We start from the raw sequence: 25,244 nt of genomic DNA, 5'->3' as shown, positions 1-25,244 counted from the left end.
TCCCTTCTGTCTTCTCTTCTCCAGACTAAAAATGAGTGTCATCTTAAAAGTAATTAAGCTAGTACAGTAAACAAGCCCCGCAAGCCTAGTAAATCAAGAATACAAGGTATATGAGGAAAAAACATGGCCTGAAAACAGCATCAACTGAACTCCTTTTATAAAAATCAGTATTCCAACACAAAAATTCACTCTCCAGGAGATGTGTGAAGATTCTACATCTGTTCAGGCCACTGGGGCGACTGTGCACAAGTCTGTAAGTTTTCTGCAGAGAAGAGCATCACGGCAGCTGATCCATGTACCAGCTCTCTAGAAGCATCCGTCTATTTCTTTGCATAAGTGATTTTCATGGCATGAGACGGAGTGATCTTGAATCCTTGGAGGGCATCCCGAGCAGCTCCTGCTTGATTCTCATTTTCAAACTCCACAAAGGCAATGTCGTGGCGCCCAGGCACCAAGCGCACTTCCTTGAATCCAGGAAACCTTTAAAAGAAGGCAAAAGGGTCATGGGTCAAGTTATATTTCCTGATGGATTTCTCTTCAGTAGCAAGCAGACCTCATCATCAGCATCTATTAGTCTAATGGTTACTAGTTAATGAAGTATTTAAAAGGAAGGGTTTTACATGTCCAGTCCTCAGAACTGTGCCTCAGTGAAGGATCACAGGATGTTAGGAGTTGGAAGGCACCTCTGGAGATCACAGAGTCCAACCCCCCTGCCAGAGCAGGACCATATAACCTACTGCAGGTCACGCAGGAACGCATCCAGACTGCTCTTGGAAGTCTCCGGAGAAGGAGACTCCACAGCCTCCTGAGGAGTCTGATTTTTACATGGAAGCAGTTTAATCGGCCTTTGCACATACAAAAGCAACTAAAGCTAGTTTTCAAACTCCTGCTGTTTTCAAGCCTTTAATATTGCAGCCACCAGCTTAAATCTGGTGCAGACTGACAGTAGGTAACTTACACAATCAGTAACCAGCTATGAAAAAAATTGGGGTTGCTTTCTGCAGCAAGTCATCAGTACTGACATCTGTAAGACACCTGAGATACTTTCAGAAGAAACTCTAATGTCTAAAAGGCAGCTTGCTAACCAAGCAAAGCTTACAGGTCATGAAAGAATTCAAAACTTACTGATTGAATAACATGGACAGCATCATCTCGTTTGTTTCCTCAGGCAAGTTATTAAGGAAAAGGATATAGTTTGGTGGGTTATCAGGCACCTGCAACAACAGAAGATCAAAGCTCAGAAGATTATACATAGCAATATGTTCCTCTGCATGATTATTTGAACCAAGTCTCATATACTCATAGTGCTGCTCATACCACTGCTAGCCAGACTTTGGTCTGTCTTTATGTTGCTTGCAGCCATGGCCTCTCGGTCCCTTCACAAGGGTATATTAATTTGGAAAGGCTCTTATTCCCATGAAAAGCAGGGTAACATATGGTCTTAGATGTTGTATTTAAATTCAGTAGCTGATACTGCTGTACTCTGACACTGATCACATCCCCTCTCAGTCTCCTCAATACTAACAATGCAAGGTCTCTCAGTCTCTCTTTGTAGGGGAGATGCACAAGTCCCCTAATCATCTTCATGACTCTCCATTGGACTTTCTCCACCAGATCCCTGTACAGTCTCTTTTCTGCTTTATTACTACTAGAATTCTAAAGAGAATTTACTAACAATAAAAAAAATAGAAGCCTTCAACTGATACTAAGCACAGAACAAATTTAAGAATCAGGCAGGATCTGTTAATCACAAATAATGCAGTTTTCTGTGAGAAATATCTGTCAACTAAATACAGTAGAAGACCTCTTGCTTGTTTACTATAATTTATGTTAGAAAAACACCTCACCAGTGAGGAAGAGGTAAAGTGTATCTTCAAACCTCTAAACATAACAAACTATTATTCACAGAGAACATTTTAAAACATTGCTACTTTCAGTCACAAAAAAAAAAAACAAAGAAAAAGAGGGGAGGGGGAAAAAAAAAAAGCATTACCTGCTGATTCTGTGCTGCAGTCCCTGGAGCATTGGCTGCATTTTGTGTTGCCCCCTAGTAAATAAGTAGACAATAGCTTTACAAAGGTATTCTGTTAGAAATACACAGGCACACATCACCACTTCTCTGTACAACTCCAGATCTATGGTAAGGTTTTCCTAAAGCTACAATCCAAGAACTTATGTTGTTTATGAGATACTTCCTGAAGGGAAACAAAGCACGGGGATTTTGCTGAACTCCAAAACCAGGCAATCAAGTTTAAAACATCAGGTCCACATTACAGAAGAGTTTAATAAATAGGAAAGAACTAGTCTTCCATCATTCCAGCATTTCTGGAAAATGCTTAAGAACACTAAATATCACAATCTGGGGAACTGGGACATGCCAGAAGACAATACTCATCCTAAAAATAAAGTAAATTCAAAATAGCTTTTGTTTTTATTTCATCTTTTTTAAACAGGGAGGCAGCTTACCTGGATAACCTTTTTGTTTGCTGCATTTGCTGACAGCTCCATAGACTTGGCCTTCTTCTTTTCTTTCCTTTTTTCCTTATCAGCAAAAGTACCACGCATTTTGGAGATGACATCAGAGTCTGTTTTGGCATACTGGATACGCTTTTGAAAGGGAAAAAAACCCAATCAAACACCCAGTACATTTTGCACTTCAGAATACCAATCATTTTGCACTACTTCCATTAGCTATGTTCTACTATGCATTTACACTCCCCGCCCCCCGCCCCCAATACCAGGAACTTCTTGTATTAAAAGTACCAGGCAACCAGTACCAGAACAAGAGGGCACAGTCTCAGGCTGCGTCAGGGGAGGTTTAGGCTGGAGGTTAGGAGGAAGTTTTACACAGAGAGAGTGATTGCCCACTGGAATGGGCTGCCTGGGGAGGTGGTGGGGTCACTGTCGCTGGGAGTGTTCAGGGCAAGGCTTGACAGGATGCTTGGTTGCATGGTTTAGTTGATTGGGTAGTGTAGGATGATAGGTTGGACACGATGATCTTGAAGGTCTCTTCCAACCTGGTTTATTCTATTCTATTCTATTCTACTGCTAGAAAATCTAGGTATGCTAACAGAGCATCTAATCATCGTAATTAATTCTGAACATAGCTACAATAAACCTAAAGCTGGAAATGGCTAATTTAAGTAATTGGAATTAGAAATCTTTTCAACACCTGTCAAGGTAACAAGTGTACAAAATGAGATAAGAGCATCTGACAAAACTGGCACTAGCAACTGTTAAAAAACCTGAGAGGGTTTTTTCAGCCCATTTTAAAGGGAGTTAAAATTTTACAGTGACTTCTCAGATCTCTACGGAAAATTCGAGTTCAGCAAAACTCAGACTTCTTAATCAGAAAGGCAAATACCTGCCTGAAGCCAAACAGATTGTGTCAAGTGTCAGCAGCACAACAGCTCCTTTTCTGACAAAGAATGCCCTAGTCAGAAGCGTCAGCAGGTTGAGCTATGAGATGTGCAACATTATTTATGCACACAGCTTTTAACAACAGAAGTACCTCAGTACAAAATTACACAGCAGCTGAAGTGTACTTTTTAATGTTTTTCTTGAGTGCACAGATGGAATATATATACTGCAGGCAATAATCAGAGGCAAGTACACCTGAAATCTTATGAAGCCTTAATCTTTTTATTTCCTATTGAGTTTTACTGAGCACAAAACCCTTTAAGGGTAAAATACAAAACTGGGCTTGCAAATTCCTTGTTAATAATTTTTTCTTAGAAAATCTGAGAGCATTAATGAAAAAAGCTCGGTGGCTCAGCAACACAACTGTCTCTGCGACCCTTGGTGCTCAATGCCATCAACTGAAAACCAGTATTAAGACACCCATCCAGAACTGAAGTGCACCATTTGCATTTATTGTCATGCCTCTCAAATGTAAAATTAGGGGATGCCTAATTATTCACGCAGGCAACAGCAACATGTCAACTGGTGTGCTGTTCTGCATGTTATCAAGTACAGTATTAAATCACACTCTGTCAACCAACAGGCCGTGTGCTTCACTGAAGTTCTACTGAAACTGTTATTTTGTTCAGTGATGCACAAGCAGAACCAGCTATCAATTAAGAAAAAAACCAACCAACAAACAATTAATCACTGGTCACATTTGTTGATTTCTGGAATATAAAACTGCAGAGACCTTCACCCTACTCACTGTTACCTTGAAAAGGAAACATCATATTCCACTTATTTATTATGAATATAGTAATAACTAAGGTTACTTGAGATAAATTAACTTGAAAGCACCTATTTTGGTAGCAGCACTAAAAGAATGTAATCACTTCAACAAAAGACATGATTAAAACAGAAGTATTTAAGATCTTAAAACTTGAATCCAGCATGAAGTCATCACTTATTCATAGGTTCATAGAACAGATCGGGTCAGAAATGACCTTAAAGATCATTTGTTTCCAAGCCCCTTGGCCATGGGCAGGCACACCTTCCACTAGACCGGGTTGCTGAAGGCATCATCCAACCTGGCCTTGAACACCTCCAGGGAGGGGGTATCCACAGCCTCTCTGGGCAACCTGGTCCAGTGTCTCACCACCCTCACTGTAAAGAATTTGTTTCTAATATCCAGTCTAAATCTACTTACAAGACCTAAACACTAAATTCAGGCTCTATGTGTGTTCTTAACTCCAGTCATCCCTTGAGCTCCCTTAGTTCAGCTGTTCATCAGGATGTGTTTTAGCAACATATCTTTTTTTGGTCTTTCCTTTAAAATGCTAACAAAATATCTTACCATAGGTTTCCCATAAAATGGAAAGCCTTGTAGCTGTCTCAAAGCATTGGTAGATGATCCAAGCTCTTTAAATATCACAAAAGCTTGTCCTCTCATCTTCATAGTCTTTAAAGCCACAATGTCGACCACATGACCAAACTGTGAGAACAATGCATACAGGGACCTCTTCAGTTCTGTTCACCATACCAGAAAAAAGAAACAAATATTATAACAGGATGCATGCCAATAGCCACTTCTACAGTTTGCTGCCCCTTAGGGACTGCATCACTTGACAGCTTTATCTCACACAGTGATCTGTTACATGAGTTTAGTCAAAACTGCTGCATGAGAACAAGTTTAGTTGCCCAGTTTCCATAGCTTGGTTTTACACCTCAAGTCTTCAGCTCATGAAAATGCTGTACCACCACGCATTCTACCAGTCCAAGAGTAACAATGACATGAGGGTAAGTAAATATGTGTTTTCATAGATGGATATAAATACACATCCTGTAATACATTCAAATACAATGGCAGCCATTAAAGACTGATCAGGAAATAAATTCTGCAACACACAACTGTACAGAGGTATGACTTAAACCAAGAACACAGCAAAAGATAAAAAGCTTAAAGGCTGATGAAATTTGAAAATTTTGTTTGTAACTGGTTGATGAATTCTCTCAAGCACATGAAATATGTCTTCGTATCCTGGATCTGAGGGTGTTTTTGTACAATCCCATGGTACCTTACAGCTGCAAAGGGTTTATCTTCATCATTTAAAATCACCCAACTACACACCAAATGAAATGTTAACCCTATCAAATCAAGCTAAGTAAATTCTCTCTATTCTGTAATCATTCTAACTCACAAATCTGACATTCGAGATATTTCAGCAACACAGCAGCACTCCCTTGTTTACCGCTGTTGGGACTTGGTAATACCAGCACACTGACACTTCCTCAAGCTGCATCTGACCAACTCCCGTGCTATGTTTTTACAGGAGTTTTCTTACAAAAACATTTCCCTTAAATAACTTCAAACACTGTACCAGAGGGGGAAAAAAAAATAAATCACATTTGTGATTTTTACAGGTAATCTGAATTTCTGTATTTAAAAATTATAATCATGAAACTTTGTAACAGAATTTCACAGGGCACTTAACATGGTACAAACAAAGCTCTGCGTTAGATTTATTCAGCACAACCATCTTGAACAAGTGAATAAATAATTCCTCAGCAAAGCTGCACCCATATTCAGCTCTCTCTGAAGCACCCTGAAGAAACATTTGAGTAGTGCTGGTTTGATCCAGCCACCCAGATCACAAATAACAAATAAACAACCGTCATCACTTCAGATTACAAGCTGAGCATGAGTATTAAGCAGACAGTCCAGTGCAGACACTGAATATATAACCACGTAAAGGCATGAGTTTAGTTTTTAGCACAGGCTGAGGAGCCAGACTTCCTCAGCACAAAGTCATCTTCATCTAGACAAAGCTGCAGTAACTGCAAGGCATTGTCTCTAACATGATGATGCAAAGCAGAATGGTTCATGCCATGCTTGCTGCTCTTTTGTGTGTTAAAAACAAATGAGGAGCACATAGATGTTCTCCCATTTCAGTAAGACAGGCCTATTGACCACCAAAACACATGCCAACATGGCTGTTAATATCCATCACATCATCTCAGCACGCCTTGTCAAGGGTAAGGGCTTAGTCAGTTATGGGTCACCTGTCCTGTCTGCTCCTTCCTTCAGGTGTGACCTCTTACTGCAGCCCAACACGGGGCACAAGATTTAGAGGTGACCTTGGTTTCTATGGGAGAAAGTATGAGCAAAACAATGCTTGGCAGTAATTATAAACATTGAAAGCATTATCATTGCTAGAAGCAGACTGTCTGAAAAAACTTCAGAAATCACCATTGCTGAGAAGAGACTTGGTTGAAAAGTAAAATTAGTGAAGAGAATTAGTTCTGTTCTAATTCAACCCAAAACCTCCCACTGCCAGTTATTCACTGACAAACCTATGCAGTTGAGAGGAAATAAGAAGCTTCCTTAGAAAAATGGCCCTTATCTCACAAAAATACTTAAACACTGTGCTACAGCTGTGGAGTTTAACCGCTGCTTCATTACAAACAGCCAATCGCTGAGAGCTCGATGCACAACCACCACCTGTACGGCACTTCAGAGAACCCCGGCAGCCACCGAAGCAACTGCACCGCCAAAGTACCGAGGGCTATGTAAGAGTGCATGACGAGGCGCGAAAGCCAGCCCGAACTGACTTCATCTGTGTCCTTTATGACAAAGGCGAGTCACCGATACCTTCTTTTTTGATCTTGTCATTGATGTTGTTGATATAGATGGTGTGGTTCGGCCTGATGTCCATCCTCTGGGGCGGCTGCAGACCTGCCTGCGGGCAGAGCACACACGGAGACATTAGCAGCGGCCAGGCGAGATCCAGGCTCCCGGGTAGGGGAGTCACCAGCGCCGGTAATACCCCAAGCCACCGGTACCGCAGCGTGCGCCGGCAATACCCCAGCCAAGGAGCCCGCCACTTGCGGTGAGCTCTAACAGGCCCGGAGCGCTGCCGGCCCTGCCAGAGGCTGCACACCCACACTGCTTCTACCCTACCCGCGCGGGAGAGTGCCAAGTGTAACGAGCCGGAGGACCCCGAGTGGCAGCGCCGGAGAAACAGCCATGAGCCAGCCCTCGCCCCGCCAGCCGCCTCGCCCCACACGGCCGCCCGCCTCACCTCCTCTCGCCGAGAATGGCGGCCGGTACGCAGCGCAGGCAGCAGAGCCGCTCCCGCAGCAATCGATAAGCCGAGCGCCGGCGCATCGATGGCGAGGCGATGTGCCTGCGCCGTCACCGCGCGGTGCGGCAGCTGCTCTCTCGGTGCGTGCTTCAGCACTGCTCCGCTGCCCTGAACACATACCGTGAGGGCAGCGAGGGGTCTCGGGTGATAAGGCTGAGGGGGATATCATCAATGTTTGTAAATCCTTAAAGGGCTGGTCTATAGAAGGATAGGGACAGTGATTTTTTCAGTAGTGCCCAGTGACAGGACAAGAGGTAATGGACACGAACTTGAACAAGTTCCATCTAAACATGGGGATGAACTTCTTTACAATTGAGGGTGGTGGAGCCCTTAACCAGGCTGCCCACCTACCTAGATGGTGCCCTGTGCAGCCTGCTCTGGCAGGGAGGTTGGACTGGCTGATCTCCAGAGGTACCTTCCAACTACTATAATTCCCTGATTCTGAAGTCCTTCAATTGTTCATAGAGAAGGCAGTCTAAAGAAGATACATCAGCATATTGTAGATGACATCAAGCTGAGTGGTGTTGTCGAAAGGCCAGCAGGACAGGCTGTCATCCAGAGGGATGTGGGCAAGCTGGAGAGGTGTCACAGGTGAACCTCATGAGGTTCAATGAGACTAAGTGCACCTGGGATAGAACAATCCTCACTATCAGTACAGAGTGGGGGATGAGGTGATAGAAAGCAGCCCTGTGGAATAGGACTTGTGGGTTCTGATGGACAACAAGCTGGACATGAGCAGACAGTGTGTACTTGCAGCCCAGAAGGCCAATGGCATCCTGGGCTGCATCAAAAGAAGCCTGGCCAGGAGATCCAGAGAGATGATTCTGCTACTTTAATGTGCTCTGGTGAGACCTCACCCAGAGTATTGTGTCCAGGTCTGGAGCCCTCAATACAGGAAGGACATGGACCTGATGGAGTGAGTCCAGAGGAGGGCCACGAAAATGAACAGGGGGTTGGAGCACCTCTGCTACAAGGACAAGCTGAGGGAGCTGGGGCTGTTCAGCCTGGAGAAGAGAAGGCTCCAAGGAGACCTAATAGCATCCTTCCAGTACCTGAAAGGGGCTACAAGAAGAATGGAGAGAGACTGTTTGCACGAGCCTGTAGTGATAGGACTAGGGGCAATGGCTTCAAATTAGAGAAGAGGAGATTTAGATTGGATGTTAGAAAAAAGTTCTTTACTAAGAGGGTGGTAGAACACTGGAACAAGTTGCCCAGGGAGGAGGTTGGGTCCCCTCCCTGGAGATATTCAAGGTGAGACTCGACAGGGCTCTGGGCAACCTGATCCGGTTGAGGATGCCCTTGCTGACTGCAGAGGGAGTTGGACTAGATGACCTTTGGAGGTCCTTTCCAACCCAGACCACCACCCCTCCTCCCCAAGGTTGATGTGGATTACCTCTTTTCTCTTAATCCCCAGACAGGGAGGTACAGTGATCTCATATTCATTCAAATGGTCATTTGTTTAAAAGGCCCTGAAAGCTCCAAGTACTGTAAAAATTATTTCCAGTTTCTTAGCAAGAATGCCTGTAGCAACTTAGTGAGTAATTTTAATTCATCACCAACATAAAGGGCTGGAAACATGCTTCCAGCTTGAACAAGTAGCTGCTTTGTCAGAGATTGTCAAACAACATTAGAGAAACAGCAGAGAGCACAGAAGGTTCTTGGAAATACCTTTGTAGCCACTGCCCTTCCCCTTTCCTGCTCTTTGCTCAAGTTCAAACAAACCTAGCTTTTCATTATTATTGCTGCTATTTCTTATGAAACCTGTAATAAAAAGTGACCTTTTTCCCTCTTTTTCTTTGCCTTTTCTAAATTGTGTGATTCTTTGAACTAAAGCAGAACAATAACCACGAGCTGTGTGTAGCAGAAGCTTCACAGCATTGTGCAATCCTCACAGCTTTGTTTGGGTCCACATACATTTAATGATGCTTTATACTTCTTGCAGTTGTTACTTTGCTGTATGAAAACTGTGGAATTGTTGAAGTGACTCTAATTCATCAATACAGAAATATTTTTATCTCACCCATGTGTGAGTGTATTCAAAATCAGATGCTAGAGAGAAACACAAGTGTGTTGGCTGGGCCCAAAAAGTGGTGGTGAATGGACTTAAATCCAGTTGGCACCAGGTGTTCCTCAGGGCTCTGTATTAGGACCAGTTCTGTTTACATCATTATCAATGATCTGGATGAGGAAATTGAGTGCACCCTCAGTAAGTTTGCAGATAACACTAAACTGGGTGGGAGTGTTGATCTGCTTGAGGATAGGAAGGCTCTACAAAGGGACCTGGACAGGCTGGATCAATGGGCCAAGGTCAACTGTATAAGATTTAACAAGGCCAGGTGCTGGGACCTGCACTTGGGTCACAACAACCATACTGAATGCTTCAGGCTTGGGGCAGAGTGGCTCAAACAATTCCTGGTAGAAAAGGACTTGGAAATGTTGGTTGAGAGCTGGCTGAATATGAGCCAGCAGAGTGCCCAGGAGGCCAAGAAGGCCAACAGCATCTTGACCTGTATCAGAAACAGTGAGACCAGAGAAGTGATTGTACTTGGCACTGGTGATACGGTACCTCAAATCCTGTGTTCAGTATTGGAACACTCCAAGGACATTGGGGTGCTGGAGCATGTCCAGAGAAGGGCAACAAAACTGGTGAGGGGTGTAGACAACAAGTCTTACGAGGGAACAGGGGTTGTTTAATTCGGAGAAGAGGAGGCTGGGCAGACACCCCATTCCTCTCTATAACTCCCTGAGAAGAGACAGCAGTGAGGTGGAGATAGATCACCTCTTAGTATCAGGTGATGGGACAAGGGGAAATAGCCTGAAATTGTGTCAGGGAGGTTTGGATTAGATATTAGGAACAATTTCTTTAGTGAAAGACTGGTCAGGCATTGGAATAGGTTGCCCAGGGAGGTGGTTGAATCACCAACCCTGGATGTGTTTAAAGGTCATTTAGATATGATGCTTAGAGATATGTTCTAGGGGTGGACTTTGTAAAAGAGCATTAGTGGTTGGACTTGATGATCCCAAGGGTCTTTTTCAACTTGAATGATTCTGTGGTTCTGTGATTCTCAGCACACTAGAGGTGTCCTGGCTACAAAGCTGGGAAAAAGAGGAGGAATGGTGCTCTGTGCAATACCTTCACAAGGGTGCAAGATGGATGGGCTCTCATCGGGAGAGTGAAACCCCGTCCAAAGCAGAACTAGGAAACTAGGAACTGTCTGCAGGGCATGACCTGCTAGAGGAACAAGCTTGAGTGATCCACAAAGCCAACAGCATTTGGTAAAGTGGCTGGAGAGGGCCCCAAGCTGTCAGAGAGAAACACGAGCAGGTGGGTCCAGAACAAAGGGCAAGTCAGGATCCCAGTGCGTCAAGGCAGACAAGCTGAGCACAGTCAGGTAAGGATCAGAAGTCAGAAACTGTGCCTGAGCACAGCTCCAGGCAAAGAGAAAAAGCCCTGGCAGATCTTCTCAAAACTCTGATCACAGGAGCTTGAGCCAGAGTCACAGCTTCCCTGTGTCAGTGCTGGTCTTGAGCATAAGCAATCAGACACTTTGGAGGGATGTGCTAGGGGCCTTGATGCAAACCACAGACACCTGTGGGACTGTTGAAGTGGAAATGGGGTGCTGGGAATGCTACCTATATCTTTGAGCCCAAAGCAGCTGGGAAATAGGAAACTATGAAGCCATAAATAAGCTTGTTTGTTACTAGTCTGATGGTTAATAATTACTGCAGTTTGGGCAAACAGCAGTAGTAAGCCCCTTTAACAAGTTCCACCTTGGCTTGTGTTGAAGCTCTGCCAGTTCCCCATATGGATACTAATAAAGCTCATGAGTTATTTCGATTGTCTCATGCCTTCAAGCATTTATTGATTTAAATCATTTACTTTTCAGTCACAGTAGACATTGGGGAGCTGATGGTAAATCATACCATCTCTGGTACTTCAGTTGGCTGCAAATTTACTGTATCTAGTAGACTCGAGCTGGCTGTAAATTCTTCTAGTGTTCCTAAAGCTTGGCTGTCTGTGGAAAAGACTGCATGTGCTGTGCTGCCTTATGTTTGCTCCGAGTCAGGGAGGCGTGCAGTGCTTATTTCTCATTTAAGCCTCTGTGTAGTGGAGCCCCTTCACAGTGTTAGGGTCCTCCTGTGCCAGCCCCTTAAAAGAAAACCCTGTATCAACAGTGTAGGTCAAGAGCAACATCAAACGTGGCTCCAATTTCCTCTCCATCAGAATGCCACGTGGAGCAGCTCTGCATGCTTTGGCTTTCTAAAAGGCTCCTTTCTGACTGTGATTTACACCATCTTGCCTTCAGTAAGGCAAAAAAAAATCTCATCTCTCTGAGATGAGATCTTGCCTCCAAATGAATAAATTTCCTACCTCCAAAGAGTGAAATGAGAGCAGATGCTTGGATGTCTGAATGCATAAATCTGCTGTCTTAAAATTAAGGGCACAGGTGGATTAAGAGAATCTTTTCCACCAACCTTCTGATTGCAAAGTAAGGCTCTATGATATTAAGCACTCAATATTCTACATAGAATCATAGAATTGTCAGGGTCAGAAGGGACCTCAAGAATCACCTAGTTCCAACCCCTCTGCCATCAAATAAAAATTTCCAGTTTTCAGCCAGCAAGACAATTATTTCACAGCTGGCTGTGATTCTTTTTTCAAGAGAAGACTAGTAATGACCAAAAACCCCCACCCTTTTATTTGGGATTGTGTTTATAAATGATATATTATTTTTTTTAGAAAAGGTTTTTTGTTCTTCACAAAATGGATAAAACCCCTGAACATTTTCAAGCACTGAAAAGTTTTATTTAAAGAAAAATCAAAACAAACGAGGAAACAAAACAAAAACAACAAAAGCCCCAAACCAAACCCAGAAGATATTTTGTTCTTTTCTTGCAAGACAAAGGAACTATGAAGTCTCCTGGTACTCCTCCCTCTGCCTGCTTGTAATGGGTTGGGGCAGGTCCCCTCCCCACCACAGGCAGAAATAACGACTCAGGCAAACGGATTGCAAAAGTGATGAAAGTTTAAATAGAAAGCAGTGAATGTTACAGAAAACCCAAAGCGCAGTGACAAAGAAAGATCCCATCCCCACCTGAGGGTGCATGCAAAACCCCCAGGGCTCCTTCTTCCCCCCCCCTCTGCTGGGCTAGTCTCAGCTGGCCAGGCCTGAGACTGCCCATCCCCCTGTGGCCTTGGGCCCAATCAGGCCCATGGCCGGGAGATCTCTCCCCCAGTTACCAAGTCTCGGAGAGGGAAGGAAAGAGGAAGTGCCAGGCTCTGCACTGGATCTTATAGTGGTGCAAAGGATTATGGTAGGAAATACACAATTTCCTGTGTCCATCCCTCTGGGCTGGACTTCTGGACACAGGAAGTGAATGCCCCAGGGGGGCACCCAGCTCAAACTACAACATGCCACCCCTGTATTTCATACCATAACCTTTGCACCCAAACACATCATCAGATCAGAAAACTTCTGATGACATGTCCGGCAGAGTCCATATCTTCATCTGGGCGTCCACTCAAACAGTCTCTCATTCAGGCTCAAGCATCAGTCCATTCCAGTTGTTCTTCCTCATGTGATGGAACCTCCCAGCGACGCAGTCCTTCTCCTGCAGTGTGAATTCCTTGTGGACTCCTTGGGACATCCTGGTCACCTGGAAATACCTCACAACTTCTCAGCCAAGCCTTTACTCTCCTATTCAGCGGCAAATTCTCCACCCCTGGGGCAGGCCAGTCGGAACAATCCGGCTCCACGACTGCCTTTTTCAATCCATCCAGGGTGCCGCAGCCAACCGCTTTCACGCGGACCAAAGCTACACGGATGCATGTCAGAGGCACTCCGCACCCCCCGGCCGGGCGCTCGCGTACCGAGGCAGGACAGCATCCGGCTGCACAACCTCCACCCCCGGAAGAGGGAGGAGCTGCGCCACAGCCCGCTGAAGAAGCAGGGAGGCGGAGCCAGGTGCTCGGCGCCATTTTCGGAACACGTCCGAAAACACCAGGGAAAGATTTACAGCTGCCGCCGCCGCCTGAACGCAGCCCGGCTCGGGCGGTGCCGCCGCCGCCGCTTGAACGCGGCCCGGCCCGGCCCCCGCCGTCTCTGTCGCCGCGATGCAGAGTCCAAGTCACCTCCAGCAGTCGCTTGCCCGCTCGCCGCGGGTGTCCGCTCCCCGCAGCGGCCGCGGGCCGATCACGCTCTGCTTGCCGCTGCCCCTCCTCCGCTCCCCGCCGCTCCGCAGAGAACGAGGAGAAGGCAGGTCTCGCCTTCTTAGGCTACTCGAGCACTCTTAAGCTACCCTGGGCAGAAAGTCACAGAAAGAGCCACCCCTCGCTGTTCCCAAGCAACAGGAGGGGCTTCCATGCCATCAGCTACGCACCAGCTATCCTTCTGCAGCCCACAGGAGTTCACACAGTCGCCCCGGTAACACAAGACCTGAGCCCCAACTTTCCAAACCCAAACCGATGCCCAGAACTAAATTTAAACTCTCCATCTTTTGCAATCCGAGCTGCAGTTGGCCCCACGTTGGGCGCCAATAAAAAAAAAGTGTGGTGGTTTGAAAGGAAAGGCTCTGCTTTCCCTCCCCCCACTGAGAAAGAGACCACGGCTAAACCCAGTCGGAGAAATGAGAGTATATTTTACAAGGAAACAGATTAGATGTAACACAACAAATACAGGTCTTTTACAGTATATACAGGAATATACAGCAAATGAACTCAACCAGAAATCAGACCCCCCACAGAGGGGGCTTCCCCCTGTGCCCCCTTCAACCCCCTACCTCCCTTCTCCCCCAAAAGAGGTAGAAGAAGAGACGAGGACAGTTAACAGGGCAGGAAAAGAATAAAGGCCTTGCACAGGGAGTTAGTATCTTATCTTAGTTGGCCAGAATCCCAGAAGCAGATCCAGCCGAAAGGGACAGCGAAGGAAGGAAGACTGAGAGAAAGTTCCCAACTCCCCTGGGTCCAATCTCTCCTCCCACAATCCTACCAATGAAATTCGTTTAGAAAACCAAAATATTTTACAAACATTTAGCCAGTGTGCCCCTTCCTTAAAGGCACAGCGTCAAACGGCCACACTGCTGAATTCAGTGTGAAGTGACAGTTTATCCTGGAGAATCCCATTCAACCCATACAACTTCTTTACTCTGTCACTAGTGGTTTGTCAGAGGTGAAAATATGATCTCATGGTTACTCTCTCTAATGTAAGTCTGTGTCACTGCCAAAAGTGTGATTTCCAGCACAGGGAGACATTGCTGCCCTATCAATAATTTAGGCAGCTTGTGTAGCAACACTACCAAGGTATTAAAGCTCAGAAGGATGACTTCTGTGAAACTACAGGAGGTGCTTGGATGGCAGCAGTTTGCTGCTCTTCCCTCCCCTGCTTGATTCAGGTAGGTACTGAAACCATCTAAGAATGTGTGGAGAAGTGCAGCTATAAAGCAGACAAGAAAAGTGAGCTCACCACCTCAATCTGAGAGCAAGGTGTAGGACTAAGAGGACAGAGCCAGCTTATACAAATTTGTCAGTGAAGATGCACCTAAGTGGGTAGTGTTGCCGTAAAATACAGTGCCTCTCCTAGCCCACTCTCTCAAACAGCTTCACACATTGCTTTGGGTTGCACAGGACCCTCAAAAGGCATCTTGTCCAACCTGCCTGCAGTGAGCAGGCACAGCTCCAACTAGATCATGCTGCCCAGGGCCACATCAAGTTTGATGTCTCCAGGGATGGGGTCTCAATCACATCCGTGGGCAGCTTGTTCCAGTATTTCACCACTTGGTTGGTTCCAACGTGGTTGATTCTGTGATTCTGTGTGATCTTTGTGGCCCTCCTCTGGGCCTGCTCCAGGAGGGTCCTGTGATAAAGTGTTAGTAATAGAATATAATATGAATGTGAATAGAATATAGAATACATAGAATACATAGAATAAACCAGGTTGGAAGAGACCTTCAAGATCACCGTGTCCAACCCATCAACCAATCCAACACCACCCAAACAACTAACCCACGGCACCAAGCACCCCATCAAGTCTCCTCCTGAAAACCTCCAGGTATGATACAAAATCCCAGCTAAATAACCTAGAGAAGGTGTTTGTCGAGGGCAAAATATTCTGGGAGTTTGGATTCATTTTGTGCCTAGGCTTTAACTATCTCATCAGTCCCTGGGAATATTTAGTCCTCCCTAACTCTGTGTTAGGAATAAAGCAGCATTCACCATTTGCAAGAAACAATAAACCGAAATTTGGTGTTTGGAAATACTTTTTCTGTGAAAGTGAGGAAATTTCCATATCCTGTCCTGCAGAAAGTTAAGATATTAAATAAAAGCACAAATTGACTGATCCCATTCTCCTATACTGGTGCTGAGCATTCCCGGTAGACTCTCTCTGCCTCAGTCTCCACCCAAGCACCAGCTGCCGCTCTGCAGGAAGCCCTGTAGGGAACAGCCTTTAACTTCTCAGCTCTGGCAGACTGCCTTCTAATCTTCTGAAAATGGTGCATGTGAGTGAAAACTGGCATCCAATCCAAAACGTGGCTGAGAGAGGGTCAGCTAATTGGGAGCATTTGGATTTCATCATGCTGCATCCATGGCTTCTCTGTAGAGCTCAGCAGCTGAGGCGGCTTGGGGCTGTCTTTGTCCCTTTGGACTTCAGCAAACTTTTAACTCTCAGTTGCATGTGATACATGAAGGGAGGAATCCATACCCTGGGGAGGGAGTAGACTGTCCTTTACTAAGTGGATCTGTCAATGAGGAGAGGAAGAATATTGTTCCTTGGTGCTTGACACTCATGTCTCTGTGCCCTCTGTGACTTTTCCTACTCCCTTGTGGTCATAATGGTGTCACTCTTGCCCCTGTATATTGAGACCACATGTGTGTATAAATGACTCCAGCCATGGGTTCTGTCACAGCTCATATTTCCCTTCTTCAGTGAGTCCTCTGAAAATATTGATTTTGGGGTGTTTTGGGGTTTGGTTTGGTTTTTTGGTTGGGGGAAAACATCTGCTTTTACACAGAGAACATCCCCAGGCTGACTTTGTTCAACAGCCACAGCCTTTGAGTGAGGCAGCTGGGGATGCTGTCACCCTAAGAAATACTGCTTGGCAGCCAGATTATATGCCATGAAACATTTCTTCTGGGAATCCATCTTAAACTCATTTTAGGCTAACACAGCCAGGGCTGTATATTATAGAAAGGGACAGCTAACCCTTTACATCTGCTAAGTGTGATTGAAGCACATTACTCACTTTCTCACTACCTGCATAGTATTATCCAACCAAACAACAGTTGAGGGGAAAAAAAACCCACCTTGCTATGCAGATGGTCACAGAGCAGTGTTAATGACCCTAAAGGGCCCTGACTTCAAACCACAGCCAGCTGCCAGAGGGAAATGTACAGAAAATTAACTGTTCTGGGCTATGCTCAGGTCTTTTTCAAGTCAAACAAATTTTACCTTAGGACGCGAAAGTATTAACAATATTGGCAGAATCAATACAACCTGAGTATTGATTCTATGTCAATATTGTGCTTTTTCTGGATGATAAGACCATGCAATATATCTTCTCTGGATCTGCATGCTGTGAAGCTGACAGGATTTCAGCATGAGCAAGACCCTGGGGAGGGTAGGCACAGTGAGGGTGCATTCATTTGTTCAATGAGCACCCTAGCATTAACTAAAGCCTCGCCAGGGCTGGAGAGGGATAGAATCTCTTGTGTAAGGAATACACAAGAGATGTTCATCAGAGAACTGCAGATACCCTGCATAATCTAAAATAACCAACAAAATTGAAATGGAAGAGAGATGCCTGCTAGTATCAGAATACTGGTGGAAGTCCCTGGTAACCAGAAGATGATAGGGTGTTTTTTTTTGTTGTTTGGTTTGGTTTGTGGTTGTTTTTTGGTTTATTTCTTTGTTTTTGGCTTGTGTGTTTGGGTTTGTTTGTTTTCCTTTTTCTTTCCATATACTTCAAACACTTGTCCTAATCCTAATTCAGAAGAAGTACTTTTGGCTATTTGATTGATTTTTTTTTTCTTTTTTAAACCTGTCCAGGTTTCCTCTAGACAGCAAAAGAAGCTTGCTAGCTGGTAATATTTCAGATTATTGTGCAGCTGAGAAAGGCTTCTGATGGATAGAAAAGTCCCCAGTGCAGCAGAGGGAGGAGTATTGTGTGGTGGTTTGTTGTTAGTCTTGGACTCATAGACTCATAGAATCACAGAATCAACCAGCTTGGAAAAGACCTCAGAGATCATCAAGTCCAACCTATTACCTAATACATGACTAACTAAACCAGGGCTCCAAGTGCCACATCCTTTTTTGAACACCTCCAGGGACGGGGACTCCACCACCTCCCTGAGCAACACATTCCAATGGCCAACAACTCTTTCTATGAAGAACTTGCTCCTCACCTTGAGCCTAAACTTCCCCTGGAGCAGCTTGAGACTGTGTCCTCTTGTTCTGGTGTTGGTTGCCTGGAAGAAGAGACCAACCCCCACCTGGATAGAACCTTCTTTCAAGTAGTTGTAGACAGCAATAAGGTCTCCTCTGAGCCTCCTCTTCTTCAGGCTAAGCAACCCCAGCTCCTTCAGCCTCTCCTCATAGGGCTTGTGCTTGAGGCCTCTCACCAGCCTCGTTGCCCTTCTCTGGACATGTTCAAGAGTCTCAATGTCCTTCTTAAATTGAGGGGCCCAGAACTGGACACAGGACTCAAGGTATGACCTAACCAGTGCTGAGTACAGGGGCAGAATGACTTCCCTGCTCCTGCTGGCCACACTATTTCTGATGCATGCCAGGATGCCATTGTCCTTCTTGGGCACACTGCTGGCTCATGTTCAGCTGCTGTCAACCAGTACCCCCAGGTCCCTTTCTGCCTGGCTGCTCTCTAGCCACTCTGTCCCAGCCTGTAGCTCTGCATAGGGTTGTTGTGGCCAAAGTGCAGTACCTGGCACTTGGACTTGTTAAATGCCATTATGTTGGACTCCACCCATCTGTCCAGCCTTGGTATTAATGAAACAATCTCTCTCCTTAAAAATGGAAATGCTGATCGCTTTTCTTAAAAAAAAAAAAAAAAAGTGTATGCACTGTATTAGGTTTGACACATAACCACACATTGATACTGTAAACTGGGGGAAAAAATATAAAAAAAATAAAATCAGGCTGCCCAGTTGATAAAATCAAACTGCCTAGCTGATAAAATCAAACTGATGAATCAGGCTTGTACAAAAATAGGATTGTTACATTTTGGGGTGAAATAATAGGGTATGACTCAGAAAAGAAATGCCTGATAAAAAAAAAAAGGTAGTGATTTTTAGATAACAAATCACCTTAATAATACTTTCCCTCTGTAGGGAAAAAAAAAAAAAAAGAAGAAAAAAAGAAAGATCTTGTGCTTGAGTTTGCAATTGCAAGAGCAGATATCACTGACCCACTCCTTCATTTTGGCAGGGCTCTCCAGAATGGACTGCAGGTGGGATGAGTAGGGATCGTTGGCATTCATGAAAGGGCCTCCGTGTTGTGTTGCTGGGAGATGGTAATGAAAGTATAGAGGTGCCAGGTTGATGAGAGGAATATAGGGCATGGGCATTAATCCCATGCTTAGCAGACACAAGAGCTCTGTAATCCCTGTAATAGGGGAAAGGGACCTGGGGGTCCTGGTGGATGGAAGGATGACCATGAGCCAGCAATGTGCTCTTGTGGCCAGGAAGGCCAGTGCCATTATGGGGTGGATTAGAAGGGTTGTGACCAGTAGGTCGAGAGACATTCTCTTCCCCCTCTACTCTGCACTGGTGAGGCCACTTCTGGAATATTGTATCCACTTCTGATCCCCTCAGTTCGAGAAAGACAGTGAGCTACTTGAAAGAGTCCAGCACAGAGCCACGAGGATGATTAAGGGAATGGAACATCTTCCATACAAGGAGAGACTGAGGGAGCTGAGGGCTCTTCAGCTTAGAGAAGAGGAGGCTGAGAGATGACTTTATTAGTGTTTATAAATATGTAAAGGGTGAGCCAGGCTCTGCTCGGTGGTGCCCAGTGACAGGACAAGGGGCAATGGGTGGAAGCTGAGGCATAGGAAGTTTCACATAAATATGGGGAAAAAAATATTCACCGTGAGGGTGATGGAACACTGGAACAGGCTGCCCAGGGAGGTTGTGGAGTCTTCCTCTCTGGAGATATTCAAAACTCACCTGGATGCATTCCTGTGTAATCTGGTGTAGGTGATCCTGATCTGGCAGGGAGGTTGGACTAGATGATCTTTTGTGGTCCCTTTCAGCCCCTGAAATTCTGTGATTCTGTAATTTGCAAGCAAGAATGCCTGCACAGGCTGTGGGAAATTTCAGTAAGGCATTTGGATAATGGTTTTGTAGAAATGTGGGATATTAGAAAAGCTGAAGCCAGCGTCGGCAGCACGTTAGGGCTGTAAAGCACCTCCTCAACCCCACAGAATACAGTTGCCTGGACTATAATACTTGTGCCTGCAGTATTTGTGCTGTTTGCTTTGCAGGCAAGGAGAGGATAACTAAGGCAACTTGCCTCTCTGTGAGGATAAGGATGGAGACTGCAAGCACCTGTAGTGGTAGGACAAGGGGCAATGGCTTCAAACTAGAGAAGAGCAGATTTAGATTGGGTGTTAGGAACAGGTTCTTTATTATGAGGGTAGTGGAACACTGGAACAGGTTGCCCGAGGAGGTAGTTGAGGCTCCATCCCTGAAGATATTCAAGGTGAGGCTCGACAGGGTTCTGGGAAACCTGATCTAGTTGAGGATGCTCCTGCTTACTGCAGAGGGGATTGGACTAGATGACCTTTGGAAGTCTCTTCCAACCCAGAAAATTCTATGATTCTAAATGTTGTTGTTAATAGGCAGAGGACTGGTCATATTTTTACTGCAAAAGACAAAGGGCAAACCAGGTGAATTAGGATGGGGCTTTTCTAGATAGGCTTGCCTGTGAGTAAATTAAGGTGAAGAGAGTGACCCCCACCTCACTACAACCTCCTTTCAGGTTTACCATAAGCCTCCTCTTCTCCAGACTAAACAATCCCAGTTCCCTCAGCCACTCCTCTAGACCCTTCACCAGCTGTGTTGCCCTTCTCTGGACACACTCCCGCATGTGAGTGCCCTTCCTGAAGTGAGGGTCCCAAAACGAAACACAGTTTTGAGGTGCAGCTCCATCAGTGCCAGGGTGATGCCCATCACCCTTGAAGGCTCCTTTGACTTCCAATAGCCAGACTGCCATTTCTCTGTCCTCAATTACAATCATCCTGAAAACATCCTGTTCTTAATTATGCAACTTCTTGAGCAATGTTTAAATTGGTAATAATACTGAAAATTCCCATGGGGCAGTTCTCATAAGAGTGCTGCTCTGGGTCTCAGTCAAAGACGCTGTTTTGTATCCTAGCTTCAGAAATCAGACACTGTGATGTGACATTTCCTCTTGGCAATCTTGGGAAGCTTTTCCAGTGCTGATAGCAATCATCTCCAAAATAAAAAGTGCACTAACCTCTGCTAAATCTCCCTTGAGATAAGCAAAACCAATCTTGTGAAAGGTATTACCTGGCTTCTGAAGGAAAGAGCCTTGGTAAATGCACCTCTTGCTTTGGCCTTTCCAGCTGATGGGATGTGAAAACAGGGAGATTAAAGAGGCAGAGCTTGTTCATTGGTGGGAAGCTTCTGAAAGAGATCAAAGCCTAACAAAGAGAGCCCAAACCACTGTGTCTGTCTTTGTTGCAGAGCCCTCCTTTAAACAGATTCAGGGAGAAAGTGAGAAGTGGAATCATAGAATCATAATCACTTGGGTTAGAAGTGACCTCTAAATGTCATCTAGTTCAACCCCTCTGCAGTAAGCAAGGACATCCTCAACTAAATCAGGTTGCCCAGTCAAACCTCACCTTGAATATCTCCAGAGATATTCTCTGGGCAACCTGTTCCAGTGCTCAACTACCCTCATTGTAAAGAACTTTTTCCTAATATCCAATCTAAATCTACTCTTCTCTAATTTCAAACTGTGGTTTGAAATGGTGCCTGGAAGACCTACATCCCTGTGAAACAGGTGTAATGGGTACAGCTGCTTCTCTCTAATGGTCCTCTCTTTAAGAAAACACCTCTCCTTGGTGAGATGAACACAGACTTTGTACTGGCTGGGTGATGGATGGCCACTTGGAAGGTGTCTGTGATGCAACGACTAAGCAAGGTACTCTCAGTCAAAGAGACACCCTTTGGGACTCTGGTAGTTGCCAGGTGATTTAGGACTACAGTACAAACATAATGGCTGAAAACTCTGATCCATATTTAGCCTGCAAGGACCTTCACTGTTCAGGGTTTCCTCTCTGCTATCGGTGTGCAGAAGCACACAGATTAATGCTGCTTTTCTGTTTGGGATTAGCAATGTGTCTTCTGACTAAACAGTGTTATGAGGTGTTTCATTTCAGCCTTTGAATGGCAAATGCACCTTAAAATTGCCCTGACTTAAATTTCAGAACTTTATTGATTTACTAGATTCAATTTCATACATGAGCAGGTTGGGTTTTGTCTAGAGGCAGGGCCCATTTCTCTGTGGCATGCTGGATTGGACAGGTGTCTGAGATAAAACACCTTCACAACATGATATTGTTACTCTTTTGCTTCTTTTTAAGCAGTGGAAAGTGAGAGGGTGAAGGGGGCTGCTCCTTGGTTTTCCACCATGACTTACACTGACATCTGAATGTGCCTCTTAAATCAAATCTGTGTGACTCAGGTGCTGAACTGTGAGCATACAGTTCGTAAAACCTCTGCTGATAAAACCTGCTCTTTGACTTCTTGTGTGACCATGTGCATCTCCTTTCCCTTCTTTCTTCACGCATTCTTTCTACCTATCTTCCCTTTCAGACTGCAAATTCCTGCAGGAGTGATACTGCAGCATATCTGCTGCCCTGGGCTTTCTGGATTCATTTGGTGGACACTCCAGACATTTTGTATATCAATAGAAATTGATAGATAAAATTGAGGGACTTTTCAGGGTGTCAGGTAATGATAGGACTAGGGGGAATGGAAAAAAAATAGAAATGGGTAGATTCAGATTGGATGTTAGGAAGAAGTTCTACCCCATGAGGGTGGTGAGACACTGGAACACTGGAACTGCAATGGATAAAAAACTGTTTGGATGGCCCAAAGAGTGGTGGTGAACAGAGTTAAATCTGGCTGGAGTCCAGTCACTAGTGCTGTCCCCCAGTGTTCAGTACTGGGACTTGTCCTCTTTAAAATCTTTATTAATGATCGGATGAGGGGATTGAGTGCACTGTCAGTAAGTTGTCAAATGACACCAAGCTGGGTGGCTGTGTTGATCTGCTAGAAGACAGGGAAGCTTTACAGTGGGATCTGGACAGGTTAGACTGATGGGCCAAGGTCAGCTGTATAAAGTTCAACAAGACCAAGTGGCAGATCTTCTGCCTGGCTTACAACAACCCCATGGTAAGTAAGCTACAGACTCAGGGATGTGTGGTTAGAAAGCTGCAACTCGGAGAGGGACCTGGAGGTATTGCTTGATAGTTGACTGAATGACAGTCAGCAGTGTGCCCAGGTGGCCAAGAAAGCCGATGGCATCCTGGCTTGGATTAGAAACACAGTGGCCAGCAGGAGCAGGAAAGTGATCATCCCTCTGTGCTCAGCACTGGTGAGGCCACACCTCAAGCATTCTGTGCATTTCTGGGGCCCTCACTATAGGAAGGACATTCAGGTGCTGGTCCATGTCCAGAGAAGGTGAACAAGGCTGGTGAAGACTTGGAGCACAGGGCCTGCAAGGAGCATCTGAGGGAACTGGGGTTGTTCAGCAGGGAGAAGAGAAGGCTGTGAGGAGACCTCATTGCTCTCTACAACTACCTGAAGGGAGGTTGGAGCGAGGAGGAGGCAGCCTTGATGACAAGTGACAGGACTAGAAGAAATGGTTACAAGCTGAGCCAGGGGAGGTTTAGGCTGGATGTTAGGAAATAGTCCTTCACAGAAAGGGTTCTCAAACATTGGAATGCTCTGTCCAGGGCAGGGGCAGAGTCACCATCCTCGGGGGTGTTCAAGCAGTGCGTGGACCTGGTGCTTAGGGATGTGATTTAGTGTCAACCCTTCAGTGCTGGCTCTAGGGTTGGACTGGATGATTTTTGTGATCTTTTCCAACTGGATGTGTTCTGTGATTCTGTGAAAAAAACCTGTTCTTATCTTAGTGTTTCTGTTTGGAACGCCGGCACAGAGTGGTGACGTATTAATATAATTGTTAGGTGGCAGATTAGAAATGGGGTTTGTGCTTTTTTTGCCTGATCAGTAATTCAGCAATGGAAAGCAAGCTGTCCCCTCTCCACAAAAACAATTTTGGCTGCGGTTTTGAAAGATATGATTCTCCCTCTCATGTGCAGTATCACAGGGTTCTGCCTTTGACCAGCAACATTAGATCTCCTAGTGAGACACATCTAAGCAGAGAAGCAGACTCTTGAAATGAAAAGCATCTTTTCCAGCACAGTATGTCTTCACGACAGAGGTTTTCCTATGGAGAAGCAGTGACCACTAGAGGGAGAAGAGGTAACATGTATCTGTGCGACATGCACGCTTTTTATTCGTATTTAAAGGAATCATAGAAGCCTTAAGGTTGGAAGAGACTTCTAAGATCACTGAGCCTGTCACCCCAACACCACCATGCCCACAAAACCATGTCCCAGAGCGCCATGTCCATGTGTTTTTTGACCACCTCCAGGGATGGTGACTCCACCACTTCCCTTGATTTGAGTGCAAATTGAAGTGAGCATTGCCTTTGTGAAGAGTATTAAAAAAAAACAAAAAAGAAAAGAAGAAATAATGTTGCAAGCTGAAAGATTACTTAATAACAAATGAGTGGTTTCTTACTAGTAAGAGTTGTTCCTGAAAGCATATAGGATGAAGGAACATTAGCAACTTGGAAGAAAAAAACTACTTTCTGAAGGTGTTTAGCTTCTTGCTAAAGTCTCCCCTAAATGCACTCCTGGATATTTTTGGGTGGGCTGTTCAATGACCTTGTCTGAACATCCCTTTTCTGCTTATGATCCGTATATTTTTGCATCACTGAATGAAGAGAAACATCTGTGATGATAAGGGACACATGAAACATACACACATGTATGTGTACACATATATTAAGGTTTCATGGGCTTACATACAGGGATGCCCTCTCTGTGGAGGCTGCTGTCCAGCTGGGGCAAGGATAGTGGCAATTTCAGAGGGCACACCAACTCTACCCATCCAGGAGCCTCTGAAAGAGGCCAAATTCTGCAAATTCCTTATTCAGGCAAACCTGGCCTTTAAAGCCAGCAAAGAAACTTATTTTATCTCTTGGACAACAAAAGTGGAGTCAGTTCAGATGTAAGTAGCAGCCTTCTTGTGATGTTTCCCTGATGGGCAGAATCCTCCCTCATCCATCTTGTGCACAAACACTGAGCTTGTATTCATTATTCACTTATTCTCTTTGCACTAACACTTCCCAGGGACTCCTGCCTTCAGCAAGTGCCCACCTGCCCTCCTCAGCCCCAGGCAGCAATCTCTCATCATACCCTTGTTTCTGTTTGCTGTTTTCCTTGCCATCTCTTTTTCCCCTTGAAATTCTCAGCAGGACTCACGCACTGACGCACTGGGTGGTAGACTTGGCTTACTACAAATAAAGTTCTGTTTATTTTCTTGAGGAAGAATCAGGAAAATGCTTTCTAGACTGCCTAAATATTTCA

At 45.1% G+C, this 25,244-nt stretch overlaps 1 protein-coding gene across 1 annotated transcript; it reads right to left on the bottom strand.

Annotated features, from left to right (window-relative positions):
- Positions 1-303: 303 nt before the first annotated feature.
- Positions 304-7,531, bottom strand: SNRPB2 (small nuclear ribonucleoprotein polypeptide B2). The gene is made up of 7 exons (XM_054178751.1): positions 7,482-7,531; positions 7,052-7,139; positions 4,757-4,929; positions 2,467-2,607; positions 1,994-2,047; positions 1,126-1,214; positions 304-480 (listed from the first exon to the last, which is right to left on the bottom strand). Exons 2-7 carry the CDS (start codon positions 7,113-7,115, stop codon positions 321-323), a joined length of 681 nt encoding a protein of 226 aa, XP_054034726.1. The 5' UTR covers positions 7,116-7,139; positions 7,482-7,531; the 3' UTR covers positions 304-320.
- Between the last annotated feature and the right edge of the window lie 17,713 nt (positions 7,532-25,244).

This window comes from Dryobates pubescens, chromosome 3 (assembly GCF_014839835.1).
Source record: "Dryobates pubescens isolate bDryPub1 chromosome 3, bDryPub1.pri, whole genome shotgun sequence".
NCBI classification, from domain to species: Eukaryota; Metazoa; Chordata; class Aves; order Piciformes; family Picidae; genus Dryobates; species Dryobates pubescens.
The sequence above is the reverse complement of the archived record's forward strand: the minus strand, read 5'-3'. Positions and strand labels throughout refer to the sequence as shown.

Excerpts from the sequence above, each read along its gene's own strand:
- SNRPB2 (XM_054178751.1), bottom strand. The coding sequence starts at position 7,115 with ATGGACATCAGGCCGAACCACACCATCTATATCAACAACATCAATGAC. Across the intron at positions 4,930-7,051 it reads TGACAAGATCAAAAAAGAAG|AACTGAAGAGGTCCCTGTAT; the intron begins GTATCGGTGACT and ends TATGGTGAACAG. Across the intron at positions 1,215-1,993 it reads CTGCAGCACAGAATCAGCAG|GTGCCTGATAACCCACCAAA; the intron begins GTAATGCTTTTT and ends CTGTTGTTGCAG.